At 33.3% G+C, this 20,035-nt stretch overlaps 1 protein-coding gene across 1 annotated transcript in view; it reads left to right on the forward strand.

The window, feature by feature from the left end:
* Window positions 1-2,581: 2,581 nt before the first annotated feature.
* LOC123308806 (papilin) overlaps window positions 2,582-20,035 on the forward strand; it is a 162,475-nt gene continuing 145,021 nt past the window's right edge. Inside the window, exon 1 of the mRNA XM_044891658.1 lies at window positions 2,582-2,796. Within this exon, the coding sequence (XP_044747593.1) occupies window positions 2,765-2,796 (32 nt within the window). The 5' untranslated portion in view covers window positions 2,582-2,764. The remainder of the gene's footprint in view (window positions 2,797-20,035) is intronic.

Raw genomic sequence — 20,035 nt, forward strand, 5'->3', positions numbered from 1 at the left:
AAGATATTTGAATGTTTATCGAAAATGGAACATTTCTATGAAAAACTGATTTTTTCACCTTTTCCATAAATACTTTAATTTTGCACTTCCTGCTGAAAATAATCAATTAACAAATCAACAAAATGTTATTAAGATGCTAATTCACTGACTGAGTCTTTTTGTTTCTTTTTCTTTGTCTAAAGAACTCTCGAACATCGATATGATGTGATGCGATTCAATGTTTCACCAGACTTAAATCCTCTGGATTTTTTTACTGGGATTTTTTAAAAAAAGGAAATTTATTCGAATCCTATAAGAGATGAAGCACACCGCATTCGTATTTCAGCAGCCAAAATAGCGGGGAGAAGTTTGTATGGTTTGAAAAAGGCATTTCTCAATAGATGATGGGCATGTATTAGCGATGGGGGTGGTCATTTTGAGCATTTGCTCTAATAAGAATCCTGAATTTTTATTATTGATATTTTTATAAAGTTTCTTCACAATAGATTTGTTGATGTTGAAGGTCCTGTGCGTTATTACATTATATCATTGCAATTAAAGAAAAAAAAGAAGAATAATTTCATTTTATAAGTAATTTAAGGACTAACTGACATTTTTCAAGAGAATTATTCAATATGTTACAGCAGAATCTGCAAAATGAAAGAATTTGTGGAAAAGGTGACAAAATCAGTTTTTCACAGAAATGCTCCATTCTCGATAAACATTCAAATATCTTTTTTCGTGACAAAGGTTATCACCTGTATTTTACCTTTTCGGAATCCTCACAAAATGGGCAACTTTTCAACGTAATATGCAGAAAAGGTCTAGTGTCTTTTTTTTATACCACGTCAGATAGAATTCAGCACAAAAAAACACTTCCTTCAGAACATGAATTTAAATTTTTTTTTTTCAGAATCCCTGTATAATATTTTGTGGTATTTTTTATTGCATGAATTGAGGTAATCATTCAACAAAATTTACGGAAAAAAACTGATTCGAAAAGTATTTAATTGTAGCTTCCGCAAGAGAGAAAGCATTTTAAGTGAAAAAATTCAACATTTTCATAAAACATCAAATATCTCGAAAACTGTGAGACTTTCATATGAACGATTTTTTCACATCAGGTAGAGCACATTCTGATCTACTTTCCGTTTTCGTTTGACGTGGTCTTTACGGGACACCCTGTATATAGTAGGCACATTAAAGGTTTTTTTGTTGTTGTACCTATCTAAATGTTCAGACCAGACCCATGCTAAGATTTAAGAAGAATTGGCTACAAAATACCAACTTCTAAGGTCACAAAAGGTTCCTTACTACAATTACCATCCAGATTCTGTATTGGAAAATGATCATCAGAAGTTTTACTGGGATAGCACGGTTCTCACCGATCAAAAAAGTACACTCAATAGATCCGACCTCATGCCTCATACACTCCTGGACAAAAAAAAACAGGGCAAACAAAATGTTCACCGAATTAATTCCAGAATAACTTTCGAGAGTGTCCATTATTTTGATCATTTTGTTTATTTGTAGCCTACTTCATCTAGTTTATCACCTTATGTCGAGTCTGCAGTAATTTCAATTGAATTTGAGGCTATACAGGGTAGCACTGTAATTTGTAATTTTTTCTGAATTTCCCCACTCTGTGGGAGTAATTAGTAACGCAATGATTGACATTTGAATGAGTTTCTAAAGCCTGATCTCCTCTTAACACTTTACATTTTCTTTGTTAATTCACGTAAATAGCTCTTTCCTCATAGGAAATACGATTTTTCAAACGAAACTATGCAATTTATAACATTAACGATAACACATTAAGAATATACAGGGTGTACCAAGTGGGAGGGCCTATTAGACGTTTCTGGAGAACCGGACCTATTTGAAATCTGAAAATTTGGATTATGATATTGTTCGACATTATCTACTGAGCTAAAATATTCTTGAAGCGTGAGCACTTTCAGTTATACAATTACTGTCATTAAACAGTTTTTCTGTATTGATAATACGTTTTCAGCGCCATCTCATTGTCAAATGTATTTTCACTGGCCAAAACGTAGTCGGTTTTTAGTACTAGCGATATGAGGGCGTTTCCTATCTTTCTAATCTATAATCTTTGCCTTTGAGTTTTGGCATACTGTTGGAATTATCATCAAATCAGCTATCTAACGATGCAAAGATATACTGGGTGCGCCATTCGAAATAAGAAGGTGGTATAAACGGAAGTTGCAGAGCTCCGAAAATATTTTAGGGATAAATTTCATTGTCGAAAACTCTAACATGCAAAGTTTGAGCACAAAATCGTGATTAGTTTTCCATAAACGGTTAATTTAGGATATCGCGGTGAATCACCCTGTATACTGAAAGAATAGTTTCGATTTCAAACCTTCATCATTGAATTTAACGGTCATTAATCATAGGGGCCGTTGGCGTTGAAATTTAGGTACCAGAAATCGGCGGCACACATGGCAAATCCCAAAGGGCTGCATATCGGAGCAAGTGCCGGAGGAAGAGAACAAGTGTCCATCCTCACGAAGGGCTGTCCCATGGGCAGGCATGTGAAGAGAAACAGAGGGTATAAATAGATCCAGAAGACGTGATCCGACCATTCGTCGTGCCGTACCGGACGTGTATAGCAAGCGGCGTGGTTCTTATCTCTCGCTTTTTCGATCTGCTGCTGTGGTCCTCCGGTCGCGACTGCGGCCACTACCAGTGATTCGAGTGTGCGAAGAGCGCGTTTATCTCATACCGTGAGACCGCTCAGGAAAATTGCCGGGAAACACTTGAAATGGAAGTGAAGTGGAAAGGACAGTTTTTGCTGTAAGTTTTTTTTTTAATTCTCCCGGACGGTGTTGGACTTGATGAGGGCGCGAAAAGGAATAATAACGAATTGATAATATTTTTGAAATGATTCAGAAGCCATTGTTCTAAAATAATAAATATAATTTATATCGCAACAAAATATTTAACAGTATAAAAGTACATTTTGAGGCAACTCAACAACAATTATGTGATTTGCGGACTCAATCAAAAAATTAAACAGAAAAAGGATTGGATTCACGAAAATTTGTTTCGATGTATCTTCTCCTCAATGACATCTTTAGTTCTTTGCTTTTGTTATATTTATTGGCATTAATGATCATCTTTCTATAAAACATTAGGAATCCCTTCTTAGCATCTTTTCCTAACTAGTTTTCTCTTTCGCTTCAATAAGATGGCTTTGCTAATTTGTCTTGAGAATGGGATATTCTTCAATACAATAATTGTTTCTATCGAAAAATATTTAATTTTTTTTAGCTCAATAGGTATAAAGGGTGAGTCTTTGACTCGTACAAATATTTCACTAGTATATTCTGGAGGTCATAAGAATCACTTTTTTCATTCACCATTTTTTCCGAATCGGCTCCGGTTTGAAAGATAAAGGCTCTTGAAAAACCATAAAGAAATGTTATTTTCAGTTTTATCCCACAAGCCGTTTTATCGAAAGAAATGAATTTCGAGATTAAGTTTTTAGTTTATTTGATGAATCTTTTTCGAACACAAGATATCACATACGTTTTCCAGTCTTCTCATTAGGACCATTACGTACTATAAAAATACCAAAAATTCAAAGAATCCAACTCTTGAAACTAAGTTGGATGCTAGCTAATGAAAATTTTATCGTTTTGTAAAATAAATTCTTCATATTTCCTCGCATAATGCGTCGTTTTCAAGTAATTTGATGTTCAAAAACAAAAAATATTTCTGAAATTCGTAAAATTGTGTACCGAATGAACTCTTTTTAAAAGATCCACGGATTTTTAGTGTCACTGATTTAGCTAGTTATTCTGAAAGTAATCTAAATTTTTCAGGGGTGGCACAGATCATTATGAAAACTTAAAAATGGCTAGATGTTTTTATCAGAGCCGAATCTGAAAAAATGATATGGAAAAAAGTGTTTTTTTTGGCCTCATGAATCTACTGTTGAAATATTTGTATGACAAAGACTCACCCTGTATAATAATACAGGATATAAATGAAAAGTTGCTAAAAATTCAAGGGGCGACTCCTTGTCAAAAAATTATGTAGGTCTTCCATATAATTTTTTCACAGCTCTTGATTTTACGGGGTGTTTCATGAACATTGATACAAACAAATTCAGGATATTGTTCTCTGATGAGTTATTGAGAGTCGGACTGTTTCTCGAGGTTTTTGACCGGAAATGCTTCGTTTCCAGGGTACAGGGCATTGAATATATCTATATTAATAAAAGGGGATCTATGGTTTACTTCAAAATACTTTATTGTTCAAACGATAGCACCAAATTGGACAATTCTTTTTTTTGTTGTGTTTATTATTGTTAGGGCAAGGTTTATGTAACAAAATATTCCCAAAAAAAATTGTACAGAACAGAAAAAAATGCATTCCTTTTTCTTACGACCAATCGAGCAATCACGATGAGTTAGTTATTATTATCTACCCTAGAAATAATTTAAATGGCAAAACTAGGTTTGCCGGGTCAGCTAGTTCTAAATAAATAACGAATTTCTCGATATTTTCGTTAGGGCTTGAGATATTTGAACGTGTTCTGGTAAAAGTGGATACCTCATTAAGGTGAAGGTTCAATTAACTTTGAATATCCCGTCTTCAGCATCTACAGTGGTTTGCGTAGTGGCATTTCTTTCATATTTTTGAAGGAAAATAGAAGCTACGCCAGTGACACTTTTCAATTTTCATCAAAAAGAGTCCCTGCGCCACTTTTCAGTGAAAATTTGTTATTCAGAAATATACTCGGGTTGAATTGTTGAAAATGGCCGCCTCCAGCTAGTGTACAAGAGTAATTCTCACTACGTTTTGAAAATATTGGAGATTATCATTTAATTGGGAAACATGTAACACCCTGTATCTTGGAAAAGCAGCATTTCCGGGCAAAGCCTACATAGTCTTTCCGACTCCAAATAACTCATCAGAGATTAATATCCTGAATATGTTCGCAATTTTTACGAAACAGCTCTTAGAACTCTTAGAAACTAGAAAACTAATTCAATTGAACACAAAAAAATATTAGTACAAGAAGGGGAAGACTTCAATCCTAATATTTTAACTTGTATTCGTTTCATGGCCTCATTTGTTACGTGTCAAAAAATTCATCATATGTTCAATGCTGCTTGTTACGAAAATTTAAAATTGCTACTCAGGAGCCATATGTAGGGATCTGTATCTACACAGCGTCTGATCAACTAATAACTGTTAAGAAAGAGTCACACTATTTTTTGACAAGGAACCAACCCTTAAATTTCTTCTTAACTATTTTCATTTACACCCTGCTTATGAGATTATTTCAGGTATTGAACAATTGTGGTAAAAGTGTAGGTTATAGGTGGCTATATGTTCTGTAGGGCAAACGATATTATATCAATCTGCCATAGCCTGTTAAATAAATATTTTCATCCACCATCGACGAATAAATGCCGAGAATTATGATATTTATAAATCATTTGTGAACATCGAGGTGAACATTGAACCATTATTCCGTAATTTTCTATCAAATATTTCTTAATAATTTCATATAAACTCAGACAGGAGGCTCTGAACATAGATATACCTTTTGCTATACATAGCAATATTGAAATGTTGAAGTATATTTCAGAAAAAAAATTTCACAACAGTGCATGAAGCATCAATGAACTATTCGAAATCAATGAGCGACACCCAAATATTGTCTTCTTACATTCCGAATCGACTTACAACGGGTTTCATAAAAATTTGATTGCCCGATCATCGATTTGGCAATCACTCGATTTCAAAAATGAAATCACTAACACTTTTTCATTCCTACATATATTGGAGAAGTAGCAATTGAGAATCATTGCATGGACGTATATAGATCATAATTTGACGCCAGAATGGTATTTCGAATTCTCATGACTGAATTATTGACTGAAAACAAATTGACGTTTATCCGTCAATCAAGCGTTGATTCCCTGAACGAGCTTTATGAAACCCGGGGTTAGTTTGATAAACGACAGGCTTTATCCAACTTCACGTTAAAGTTAGATGCTAATCATCACGACCATTCAACAAGCCTGAGATAAATACTTGGGAAATCTCAACTATCTTATAACAATTCGGTCGACTGGTCCACTCAAGGCGCCCAACATGCAACATCCGAATAGAAGCACCTCGAGGAAGTTTGTTATGTTAGGATTCATCAATCAATTACAATAATTTTTTATTGAAAACCCCTGACGTGTTTCATCAAAAGGGTTTCAGATAAACTTTCAAAGATTGAATTGAGTTAACATCCAAACAATATAGTCTCATATTTGAAAATTCATAACTAGGATTTAAAACCGACAAATAAAATGAAATTCATAGTATTGATATATAGGGTGATCGATCTAGATAGTCCACTAGGAATTTTGTGGAAAAATGGAATTGGCAAAGAATTATACGAAAACCTCTATAATTACTCGACCTGTTATTGTTGGAGTCTTCATTGTACAGGGTATTATTGGTAGGATAGTCAAGTTCAATGAATCAAACCGATAATCAAACTTACGAAAACGAATTCAAATGGGAATCCATACTTGATACTTCTCATATCGATTCTACTCGAAAAATTGTTTCAAGTGTCTGGAACATCTCGTTTACTCAAAGAGAATAGATTTTAAATTTTTCATTGAACAAGTTCACCAGTTTGGAATAAATTTGATATGTGTAAATTAAATTTTCACGTTCTATGGTTTCTGATCGATTCAGAATTTTTATAATATTTTTTTGAGAAATTCATACCACTGTCTACGTTTTCTGTTTACAGAAATATTTGAAGATGTCTGCTGTTTTCAGAATTTCATAACAAAACTGATTGATTCTTATTTTTTTTTTTTAGCTTTTATTACTGAAGATAAATAATATAGGTTGTAATTTGAGAATCTTGAGTTCTGATGAATTATATGAGTCCGAGTATGAGTCCAACTTGTTTTTGGTATAACTGGAATATGAAGAAGTGTGAAAATATGATAATTCACATTGTCGAAAACCCCAACGTGGAAATTTTCACCTCAAAAACATGATAAATAATTATATCATCAATTAGACACAAACTTCCAATAGACCATCGCTTTGAATCACTCTGTAGAGTGATTCTTTTGTCAAAAACTCAATCTGAGGAAATTATTATGGTTATACCCTAATTTTCTAATGACACTGAGTATGCATTCTCGATCTTACACGACCTATTTGGTAAATTTTTCAATTAGTTTCAGACAAAAAGTGTCTATATTTTTTCATCTGCCTCCAACTAAAACCAGAGAAAGAAATATCTGAATTGTTCAATTTTGTTGAAAATGCAGAAACTCTGTCGCGAACTCGTGACAATCAAAAGAGAGATTTGTTAATCGATTCAGCCAATCATTCTTCTGTGTCGGCTCTTTCAACAAATTCACTTGAATTTCCCTCAAAGTCAAAGGTCAGGTAATTAGATATAAATGGAAGAATCCTCGGAACAATAAACCGATTCTTTCATGTGTCAATCCAAGGAGTTCACTCTCTACATTGAAGGAAGTTTATTATACAACTTCCTCTATGTAACATCTTATGGGCGGAAAAATAAAAGGGTTCATTATGATAATTTCATTGATGAGTTTTTTAATCGATACTTTGGGTGACGTAGAAAGAATGGTCAGTTATAGTCAGTTTTCTAATGATGAGTATGAATACGGTTAATTCAATTTTGTGGTATAAGTATGTTGTGGGTGCGCATGATTCATGTTGGAAAATATAGTTTCTATTTACACCACGTTTTCTATTGGTGATTGAGAAACAGCATTCATGCTAGTACCTACTGTAATTCTACAGAGACACCCATTTTACAAGATTCACTGCAATAACTTCTTGGTAAGAACCAATGTTTCAAATGAAAATTTTTTAGTCTTCGGAGGACATCGAATGAAAACATTTAATTTGACCTTGGAGTTAGATTTCAAGAATAAGTAGATTTTTTGAATAGGAAATATACATTTTCCCGAGCATTTTCCTTTGCAAAATTTGATTATTTATGAAAAACTAGGAACGTCTACGTTTTGGCCATAAAATTACGTGCTATGGAGATATGAAGCAATATTCTACTGAAATTTGAGCCGCGTCCAACATTAAAACTACTTCAACCTGTCTGAACTGTATGGAATTGTCAAAGTTGAGTTCAGCTTGAACTAGAATTGCACATTTGTGCAGAGGAAACTTTCATTTGCAACATTTTTTATCCATGCTCTTGCCAAGGAGTTATTGCAGTGGTTCTTTTGAAATGGCTCTCGCTTTAAAATTACAGTTGGTATGTACAGAGTGTTAAAGTGCTCCTTTACCTTATTGTGGAAACTGAAGAAGCTAGAAAAAAAAGTTAAATACAAAACTTGTTTGTAATCGATTGAACCTTTATTTTTTATAACACACCTTAATACAGGGTGTTCCGTTTTTTCCCTGTTGGTATCAACTTTCTTATTTTAAATGGAACATCCTGTATATTATTGGATTTTTGAATTCCTTGCCAAATTTAAAGGTAACTTTGGTTCAGCAACCGTAGTTCTATATAGCACCGATTCTGAGATATACGACTTTTTCGTAAAATTTTGGCAGCTGTAGGTGCTCACTAAAATAGCTGATACTAGTTTTGTAATAAATATATCCAAACCAAATTTTGCCTAGTTCTTGTCAACATATTGGATCATACGTTACATCTCTATTTTTAGCATTCAATGATATACTGGGTCTCTAAAAATTAGAGTTAAAAATTCAAATAGAAGTTCAATCAAAACTTAATTTTTTCAAATGGCAACCTATATTTTTTTCTTGTTTATTATGTAGAGCAGGTTGAAATGAGCAAAAAATGTATTTAAACTTTTTCTGTAATGTGAATAGTTTCAGAAATATGGACGAAAAAGTGTATTTTCCCGTAAGATCCAACGATAATTATTAATTAGTGTCGCTACTATTTAGTTGGCTTCGATTTTTTTGATGAATTTAATTAACTAGATTGACTAATGAAAGACAAAAAGACTCTTTCACTGATAATCAGTACTCGCTCCCAATAAAATTGAATTATTTCAATTTTAAAGGGAGACTCAACGAATAGATACATTTTTCTCTAAATAATCAAGTAGTTGTCTGACAACACAAAAAAAAACTCAAATATACATAATTAGATAAGTGCTAGTTTCCATAGTTACCATATTCAATCAGCATAATTAATTAATTATTATATAATTGGTTCTTAAGTGAAAATGCATCTTTTCCGTCCATATTTCTGAAACTTTTCACATTACAGAAAAAGTTTAAATACATTTTTTGCTCTTTTAACCTGCTTCACACGATGAACAAGAAAAACATATAGGTTACCATTTGAAAAAATTAAGTTCTGATTGAACTTCTATTTGAATTTTTAACTTTAATTTTCGAAAACCCTGTATATCAGATCGCTGAAAATAGAGACGTAACGTATGATCCAATATGTTGACAAGAGCTAGGCAAAATTTGGTTTTGATACATTCATTAGAAAACTAGTATCAGCTATTTTAGTGAGCACCTACAGCTGCCAAAATTTTAGGAAAAAGTAGTATACCTCAGCAATTAAAAAATGCAAATGGAACACGGTGTTCCATTTAAAATAAGAAAGTTGATACCAACAGGGAAAAAACGGAGCACCCTGTATTAAGTTGGGTTATAAAAAATAAAAGTTCTATCGATTACAGACAATAAGTTTCGTATTTAACTTTTTCTTCTAGCTTCCTTAATTTCCCCAATAAGGTATAGGGACACTTCAACTCGGACACCCTGTAGTAACAATAGAAACAATATTTTCCAATGACTTATTTCAGTGGGTATTTTAAAATTAAAATGAATCAGTTCAAGACATCAACAGAACATACATATTTGATGCCCAAAGAAGTTTTGATGCCAAACATCGAAGCTAGGGCTAATCGTATTTCATCGCTATAGCCAGTATGAGTAGATATTTGAGTTTTTGAGCTCTTCATAACGCCTTATTCAAATAAAAACTTTGGGTTTGATTATGATAGTGAATGACGAATAAAACATAAAATATAGAGTTAAAGTAAAAAGAGCACTGATATCGAATTAAAAGAAACTTTGGAAGTTTTCAAAGTTGAACAAAATAAAAATAAAAAATATTCATGTTGCCTCTGATGAATATTATTTTTGAAATATCTAGATTGAATTACTGAAATACTCAGAACATTTTTATATGAATAATTGTGAGCACGAAAACATAATAACTCTATTCATTCAAGATTCGTATTTTTTACGTATGAAAATTATGAACTTCGGTCCAAATTTTCAACCAAGATTGTTTGGTTTCTTGTTCGGATTCTTGTGATCTGACTCAACGAAAGAAATGCTTTTCGCACGTTGGGAGAAATGTGCTAGTATTTTTTTTCCTAAAAAGTGTCTTTTCAAACAAAATTATGACATTTAGGTTAATGTCATTGTTTGAATTTTGAATAAGTAATTCAAAGAAAGACATACGTTCATTCACTGAACATCAATCTACAAAATTCCATAGCATACTTGAACGCGCGTTATATCACAATACTGAATTCGGACTGATTTCAGTCAAAGAATTATGTGAAAGACACCTCATAATTTTCACAGTAGTTTGGCCTCCTGAAATGTTTCGCATCAGTTACAAATATAGACCTCTTTTTCAAGTCTGTATATCTATTTTATTTATATCGTATATAGGTAACGGTACCCGATCTAGCGAAAAATCGTATGGTAATGTGTTAAGTGATCCCATTCCATATCCGATTTTTACGACCCCCAACCTGGGTCAACCGTTCGGCAGTAAACTATTCGCAAATATAAAATCCCTGTGCTTCCTGCAGACACAAATAAATCTTTATTACCGCTGTCGATTCCATTTGAACATTCCGTTCGGATTTTTCAACCTGAATTATCCGTGAAAATGTAAACCCACATCATAGAATAGCGATGAATGATAACACATATATCACTTGCTTCTGAAGGGATTCATTTCAGGGAAAGGACCACGATTGTTTTATGGTTGTGGTTTCATAGCACTCATTTGGAAAGTTCATAAGTGTCCCCTGCCTTTTGTTCTTTCTTTCTAGCAGCGGTGGTTTTATTGGGATCTATTGTTTCATCCTTATAAATTAAGGATTCTCTGAATTTCATGTTTTCGGAAACGACACAGGAAATGAACAGAATTGTTCTCTAATTCTTTGATTCGATACATATACATGATGTTTCAAATTCGACGTAGTGGAAGAAGTTTCTGGATCCTGAATAAGTATTTTTATTTTTTTTTTTATGATTTTGCCTGCTTTGGTTTCTTTTAATTGAGGATTCTCTGAATTTTATTTTTTTCGGAGGAATTAACAGAATCGTTCTCTAATTCGTTGATTCGATACATATACATGGTGATTTAAAAAATTCTATCGGATTGAGTGGTAGCTCTGTAACTGTAGGAGGTTGAGAAAATGGATGACACATTTTCGACCTCGATCTTCAAAAGATTGATAGTAGGAGGAGCCAAAACAGTATTTTTTTTTACTCTTTGAATAATTGGTCCTGTATTGCGTGAAGTTTAAGTTATATCAAAAAACAAATGTAACATTACAGAGTCACCCTTTTATGTAGAATTCAGTGGCGTAGTCGAAGATATTTTTCAGTCCGCCACAGTCCAAACAGTTTTATTATCGTATCGATCGGGAGATCTAAGTATACGTAAGTGTACCTACCCGGTGAAGGAGAAAACCGAAAGAGAAACACTCTGTCGGCATCTTCCTGTGTTGGATCATTTCAAAGAGTCCACAGAAAAAAACAATAAAATTCGATGTTCTGATAATTAATTTGATATTTCATGAATTTTATCAGCAAATCATGAACTGTCAAAATTCACAGAATAATCGAGCAGTACAAAATGGTTTTTCTTTGATGACTCTAAAAGTTTCCATTTGAGGTATAGGATTCATTAAGGCTTGCTTTCATTCAAAATCGGCTGAAATAATGAAAATTAATTGTTGTATCTTATCATATACATCCTGTACATTTTAGGTCCTTATATTAAACAACGTTATAATACTATATAATGGAAAAAATAAGAATGTTAAAGATTGTCCTAGTACTCCTAACATTGGCAAATTGGCTAGTTCGATTCAGATCGTATCACTTGGGTAATACGCGTAAAAATTAATTCTTATTATTGTGTTGATTGCCTATAGGCGTTTTCTGTCATTCATTAATCAAAGGATTTTGTTGAAAAAACCTCCTCAGTAAAAATATTCCAAAATGTGTGACCCTGATCAGCTACCCTACGATGCAAAGATATACTGGGTGTGCCATTTGAAAGTAGAATGTATTCAGCATACATCTGTAGTAAGCCAGCGGAGCATGCAAATATTTATTTATTGTATTTTATCATCATATGACTTGTGCTATTATTTATTCGATGAAATTTCGATTTCAACGAAATTTGAATGGACAATTGACGGACGTTTGTCACTTCCGAGACCCTTGAAGAAGCAACAATAAAGTTGCGAAACGTCGCGTGAAGGAATGACTTAACGTCTTTTTTTTTATTCCAGTCCCACGAAAACTTGTACATATATTTGAAAATAAGGAATACGTCAGTTTTCAATTCTGTATTAAGCTGCTTCCGGTATAACCGGAAATTCAGGCTGGAAAAAATTTTAGTGAGAGAGTTCATTGTCGGAAACCCCAACATGCAAATTTTCAGCACAAAATTTTGATTGATTTTCCATAAACGTCTAAGAGGTCATCACATTTAATTTCCTCGTGTACTTTTATAAATTCTTGCTAATAAAATCATTTATACTGGGGATTCTGTTTTCTATACCACTCAGTATGTGTTCATCAACTCGTCCAACTCAATCAGCTGTGACCATTTTCGTCTCAAAATAAGGAATTAATTAGCAAAATCATGAAGCTTTCTATTTTAAAAATAAACGAGCAAAAAACTTAGTTTTTGTCTGAAAGTTTTTGGTCATCTGAAAAAACCTATTTTCACTGTTTTTGAATAGCTGTTTTCACTGTATTTTGATAGTTAATTTTACTGAATTTCGAAAGTTATTTTCACTGTATTTTGATAGTAACTTTTTCTCAGTTTTTTCGTTGCACCTACATCAGAAGTTCTCCTTGACTCCTCGTGAATTCTTTCAACGTGGAAATACGAGAACAAATCGGGAAATGTACTGAAAAATTATTAACTTCAAGATTCTCCCTTGGATAATGTTTTTGTCGCAATGGTCAATATTACAAATCATAATATAGGAGGTCACATAATCGTTGTTCGAGCTGACAATCTTGAACACGTGGAAACTAAATTTTTTCTAAAAATAAAACCTTTTTATAGCCATAGGGGTTAAGGAGATCTACGTTTAAAATGCAGTACTTATGGAAGTAACGCCATTTCCTAAAATGGATATTCTCTGAGGTATTCAGAAGAAACAATTTTTCTTATCACATTTCGAATTTTTCATCAGAAATTACAGTGAATCCTTTCATCATTAGTGATTTAACGATTACTTAGGAACTTACCTGAAGGCATGATCGTAAGTGAGGAATGTCTAAGGGACAGGTATCATGTTTCATCTCTCCACCGAATGTGGGAACAACCCTTCTGTTCTAATAATCGTGATTTGTTAGTTATTCGACTAAATTACTAGGACTTCCGTCTTATTTACCTGAGGTTCTGCCTGTAGACATAGGAGTAAGAATAGTTCTGTCAGGTCCTATTTCCTGATAAGCCGATTAATTTTGATTTTTTGAAGCAGTAGAATATGGTTTCAACGAGACAGTATTTTAGTGAATAAAATGATATGTGAAGTAATTATGATTAGTTCGGGTAAATTAATTTTGAGAAGTCCTATTTCACTCACATTGCATCCAAAACTACCCCTCTTAATTTTCTTCCATAATTTTCATTTGAACATTTCTTATCGAGCATGAAACAAAATGATAAAAACTTGATAATAACATACAGGGAGTGGATAAATAGTTGGTAATTTTCTTTGAGCAGTTCTGCTAAGATAGAGCTTCCTAATAATGACACCTAAGAATGAAATTGTGCGAACATTCTATGGGAGCAAAAGACAATCAGAATTTTTTTTTTTTTGGTTAACACATAGATTGGAGTAGGTACTGAAGAATATTTAGATTTCCATAAATGAAAAGTCATAAGTCCTGAGAGAAGGTACTCTAATAATAACAACGATAATGTATTATACTATTGAAATTCTTAATTCAGAAGTGCACTTCAGACCAGTTTCTGAGTTATTTGGCGTCATCAGTACCGCATAACACAAGTAGATGATGACAACCAAAATCAATTTACTTTCAACGCCAGAAAAAAACATCTGAGTTTTCAGAAAAGAGATGTGACATCTGGGGGAGAGATGACTACACTTCTTTCAAACATTTACTTCAAAAATAGATCTCTATACTCCATTCACTTTTATTTTAGCAATGAAAATTTGACACATTCCACTCTGTATAGTAAGAAAATGTGAGGTTATGACGCGTGTCAAAACATTTTTCGGTTTTGTTAGCGCTATGTTGTCCAGTCTATGTGAAAGTCTCAGTAATTACGGATTTTATTAACAATGTCGAATCTCTTCGGAAAATATTAAGTCCAATATATGTGATATGGTATGAAGGCATACCGTATCTAGTTATTTGCATGGAAAATACAAGAGATCAGTTTTCAAATATATTTATTCTTGCTATGGAAGAAAATTGAATTATTGACACATAATATGTATTAATAATAATATGCAATAGCGTGAGGGGAGTTTATGTTGGTCATCTTCTTTGGCTAAAGATTGAAGACGTTACATCAGTTGTAGAATTTGAAAAAATCAACGCGAAGATGGAATGTATCTGATGCAGTGGTAGGGAATGGGTATCTTTCGAAGGAATTAATGTACTTTGATATAATATCATATATTTATTGATTCCGTAAGATATTGGTATAGGACAAATCAAATGAAAAATAGAAAAATTAATTTTCCGGAACTTATTCTACGATGACATTCATCGAAAATCCTGTAGTAACTTTTCGCATTCGTTCAACCTAAAATAAAATTCTTAAATGCCACCACTTTTTTAGGTCTCATAATAAAACGAAATTCTTTGTCATCTTCTTCATTCATAATCTTTCAGATTGTGGAAACATTCAGCTACAATATAAGTCGCGTTCAGATTCAGATGAAACATGTAAATTCACTTACATTGTGTTCGCTATCGTCTGATAAATTATTTATATGTTAAAATATCAGGATTACCTACTATTTGAATGAGCGAACCTGAATTCTGAATAGCTCTTTCTGTCATCTCTCTTTTTCAATCACTTTCGGCATTTTTGTAATATTAAGGCCCGTTTGCACAAATAACCCTTAAAACGATTACTTAACTAAGTGTCGTTTAAAGTTAATGGGCGCTTAATTTTATATGAAAATTTCTAACGGCATGCAGCCAGTTAAAAATTTTCATATTATTATAATTCAGACATTCAATATTGAATTCATTCAATTTTCAAAATCCATCAAAAATGGGAAGTTCTGCAGCCAGTTCAAAAAATTATTCTAGGTTAGAATCTTGCCCTCAAATATTTAAGTGGTCATTGCAGGAGCGCTTGAATTTAAGGTAAGCTTTAGCCATTTAAATGTCACTTAATAGTTGGTGCAACGTAATTTAACACGTTGACAGTCCCATGAATCACATATGATACATAAAAATTTTCGCCAGGAGTTCATGAGTCGTATGTGATTCATTGATTCATTTAACGTTCAAGATAAATATGGTTACTTTTCATGAACGCTGCAGTGTGATCGGTTCATATGGGCTGAACGTCTTGTAGAAATATGTATTGATAACCTAAATCATAATTAATCATACGTGATTCAAGAAACGTCAGCATCAAGCCTTCCATTGGACTTGAAGATTTTGAACAAGAATACTTCCTTGAATGGCTGCAGAATTAATTTTTTCATAGAATATATATTTTATCACTCAAAAGTAACCATTCTCTTTGGATAAATGTGTTGGACGTGGGGGGTGAAAAAAAAATTAGAATGGGGACAGTCAACGTGTTAAGTTAAGAGTTAATTTTAAGGGACACTTAACACAAAGTATGTTTGGTGCAAACAGGTCTAATTGGTGTTAGTTGTCGCAACGGCTTTATGACATCAACGACATTTCATGAGTGCCAACCTTACTCCGTTCTAGTAACAAAACCTTGAGAAAATTATTTCATGGCCAACCGAGTGCTAAAATAAAAGTTAATGGAGTTTGCGTGCATTATTTATTTATTTTTTTGGGTGTGACGAAAGGACTCGGTTATGCAATACCTCGGAAAGTGGAAAACACCTGATTATGTGTTCATCGACATGAAATAGAGGGTGCCACTTATTATATGTCAAAAGTAAACTTTTATGTGAAATGAAGAACATTTTTTGAATTTCCACGAATTTCAATCTACACATGATATTGTGCTCGAATAGTACAAAATTCGTATTTTACAAGAAATGAAATATGATATATTCGAAACTTGAGTATAACTTGAGCACGAAATTGATTTCAAACATGCAGCCTAGAAATAATTCACATTTCATTTCATTTCACGATGCTCGATATTAAATTGCTCTTGAATCAATTTAAGAACTGAATATCCGAATAATTTTCAGCGTCGGGACTACGAATATCATAAATTCGTCCAATGTAACTTTACGATTTGAATCTCACGTCTTCATCTTGCATGAGAGAGAAACTAGGTATACTTTATGAATGAACTTTGACAGATTTTACATTCGTGGTCGGGACTACAACTTGACCGTTGGAATTTTTCGAGGGAAACCCTTTCTACCGACTTGGATGTTGAATCATTCCGTGAGCCAACCTGCTCGTAGGTTCTTCGGCCTCTATCAGCGTATCGTCCGAGATCTCTTCTTCTTTCTTCGTTTTAAATCCACTCCGCCTCGCTAACAAGCGGTCTCTCCGTCGGTTGCCCTCAAGGCTAACCTTTGTCGGTGACCAAATTCTACTAGAGGCCAGTCTTCCACTTGAAGGATGATGGATCCGTCTACGAAAGAAATATGCATCCATTGACTTTTTACGAGGATGCTTTGAAAATTGAAAGTGCTTCGTAGAATCTCAATTTGATTTTCAATTGAAGACCACGTCGTCTATTTTTTTGTTAACGTCTGGATCCTACCTATGATATATTTTAGAGATCTTTCGATAGAATTCAAATCTAGGATTTTAAATTAAAATTGATCTCTTTTTTTAAATTTCATTAATGAATGGCAAAACCACAGTTCTTTACGGCCTGAGGGTTTGTTTGACTTATGGAGGGTAGAGAGAAGGAGAACAAATTAGTGTAACGAAAAGTGTCCGCGAAAAACTAGAAATAGGCCAGGTGGCGCTGTGAAGCACTAAACAATTGACAGTGACAAATGTGTTGGCGCCTTCTTCGAAGAAAAGATAATGGAACATCTTGATGAATATAATTTATATTTCATTGATTAATTCATGGTGAATTAATTGATGCAACTTCAGTTATTTTCAACGAAGTTAAATTTGACGGGATTTAGAGTGTCAGATTAATATAAAGGGTCATACCTTGGACCTTGTAAAGTACCTCTACCGAAAATTAGACCTGCATATAGGAGGAATTGTCTAAGACAGCCTGTCAGAATAGTAAAAAAAAACGATCATTGTACATACCTACTCGAGTGTGTCGAATTGAGATATATGTTGTTAATTACATGTTAAAAAGTACCTACATATTCCCTTTATCTGTCAAGCGTGTCGAAAATATGTGGGAGGGTGCCAAAGTTGCAAAAAAAAACGTCACGTGTACATTCTCGAGACCGGTGGCGTTTTTTCTTATTTTGATGCTAATGATTCAAGAATAACAGAAAAAATATAATCTGACAGTTTTAGCAAGCCGAAACAATAAAAATTGGCCATAAAGGTCACAAAAATCAATTTTTTTGAATTATCTCCTTCCCTGGGTTTCAAATCTTTTTCGCATTCATAATGAAAGTTGTAGAGCATAACATTTTCTACAAATTTTGTCCCAAGCAATTTTTTCTACGTTCAAAAGTTTTTGAGATATATGGCGATTAAGGCGAGGTGTTTAGCGACACATGCTGAAGCGAAAATTTACTCGTGAAATATTCTAAGGTTCAGAAACGGACAACACTAAAATTTTCTTGACTAATTTCGAAATTGTCATCATAGAAATACCTTGTCATTTTGACAATTGTAAATTAGACTGGGATTCTACATTGACCTTGCCCTTTCGCATGTGTGGCTAAGCTTCTCGCCCTTATCGCCCTCTAACTCAAAAACGGTTGAGAGTATGTAAAATTGCTTCAAACGAAAGTTGTGTAGAATTTTATTATCTACAACTTTCATAATGAATACAAGAACGATTAGAGGTACAGGGAGGGAAATATTCGAAAAAAAGGAATTTTTATCATCTTCAAAGTGTCAGATTAAAAAAATCCCTCCTGAATAGTGTCAGATTAATGGGTCAACACGTCTACAAGACCGAGATTAACCATCTGTATGAAAATCTGACACGCTCGAGTATGTACAAGTAACGATTTTTTTTTACATTTTCAAAGGACCGCTGTGACCTTGCGTCACGTCCGAATTGTCAGTGCCTTGAAAAGTAGCTTCCTTTGGGTCCAATTAACATATCCTCCAAAAATATGACATTGTCGAAAACATTTATTTTCACCATTTTTAACTCTTCCTCACGGCCAGCAACACCACGCAAACTGTCAGATTAACTAAGATATCAAGATCAATTTACAAAGATATTACACACCAAGATAGAGCATAGTGAGAGAGAAAACGTCCTCGAAATAAGATAGCTATATGTTTATATTTTGATCAGAACCAAAACAATAAACCACATACAACGATTGGTTGAAAAAAATTGAAAATTTGTTTTTTTTTACCATACAACTCTTCCGTACGGCCAGTCCCACCGCTCAAACTGTCAGATAAGCATGAATTCATTATCAGAGACACGTAGGGCATATACAGTATCTTAATCTGACACGCTCGAGTATGTACACCTGACGATTCTTTTTTACATCTTTTGAGACCCTGCAGACGCTTTCCCCACCGCTGAAAGTACATATATCATAGAACATTTTTTGCTTTCTAACATCTAATCTTCAAAATCCACTACGTCTCCACCACCCTCGAGTAAATCCCGATATAGCATCGTCGGCTCCCCAACTATTATAAAAACAATGTATCAAAAACGAATATGATGTATAACTTTTGATGGATTTTCTTCCCCAACATTAGAAACAAAAAGAATACAAAATTGTTGTTGGATAAAATTGCAGCTTTCCTTTGTAGGAGTTATAAAACATTTATTAAAACAATTTTTTTTAAAACGATATTTTGTAACAAATAATATCGAATGATGCATTATGATAATTATGGATTCAATAATTTACATTTTTTCTTATACGAATCCCAAATTTCAAGATGAATACTTGCTCCTCTCAAATGATCCCTCAATCTATAATTAAACTAGTCAGTGTAAGTTCTATAACCGAATAAGTATTGACATGATAAGAAATCAAAGAGCGCAAACTATAATATTACCAAACAAAAAAAAAGAGACGGGGTGACATCAAGACGTCCTTTAACTTCAATTAAAAAAAAATCAAGGCTTCACGTAAGAAATTGAAAGCGTAAGGAACTAATGAATGGCGATTTTGAATGGGGATTCTTGAGGCATTACTTCCCCTTAATTTGATGTTCAAAAATAAAAAATATCTGTGATATTCGCAAAATTTGGTACTTTGGCTGAATGCAACTCTGTTTAAAAGATCCACAGATGTGTAGTATCATAGATTTAGATTGTTATTCTGAAGGGAATTTTGTTTCTCCAGGGGTAGCATAGCTAATTATGAACAGTTAAAATGGCTATATCTTTTTATCATGGCCCAATAGGAAAAAATGGTAAAGGAAGAAAGTGTTTCTTTTGACCTCA

Source organism: Coccinella septempunctata, chromosome 2, assembly GCF_907165205.1.
Source record: "Coccinella septempunctata chromosome 2, icCocSept1.1, whole genome shotgun sequence".
NCBI lineage: Eukaryota > Metazoa > Arthropoda > Insecta > Coleoptera > Coccinellidae > Coccinella > Coccinella septempunctata.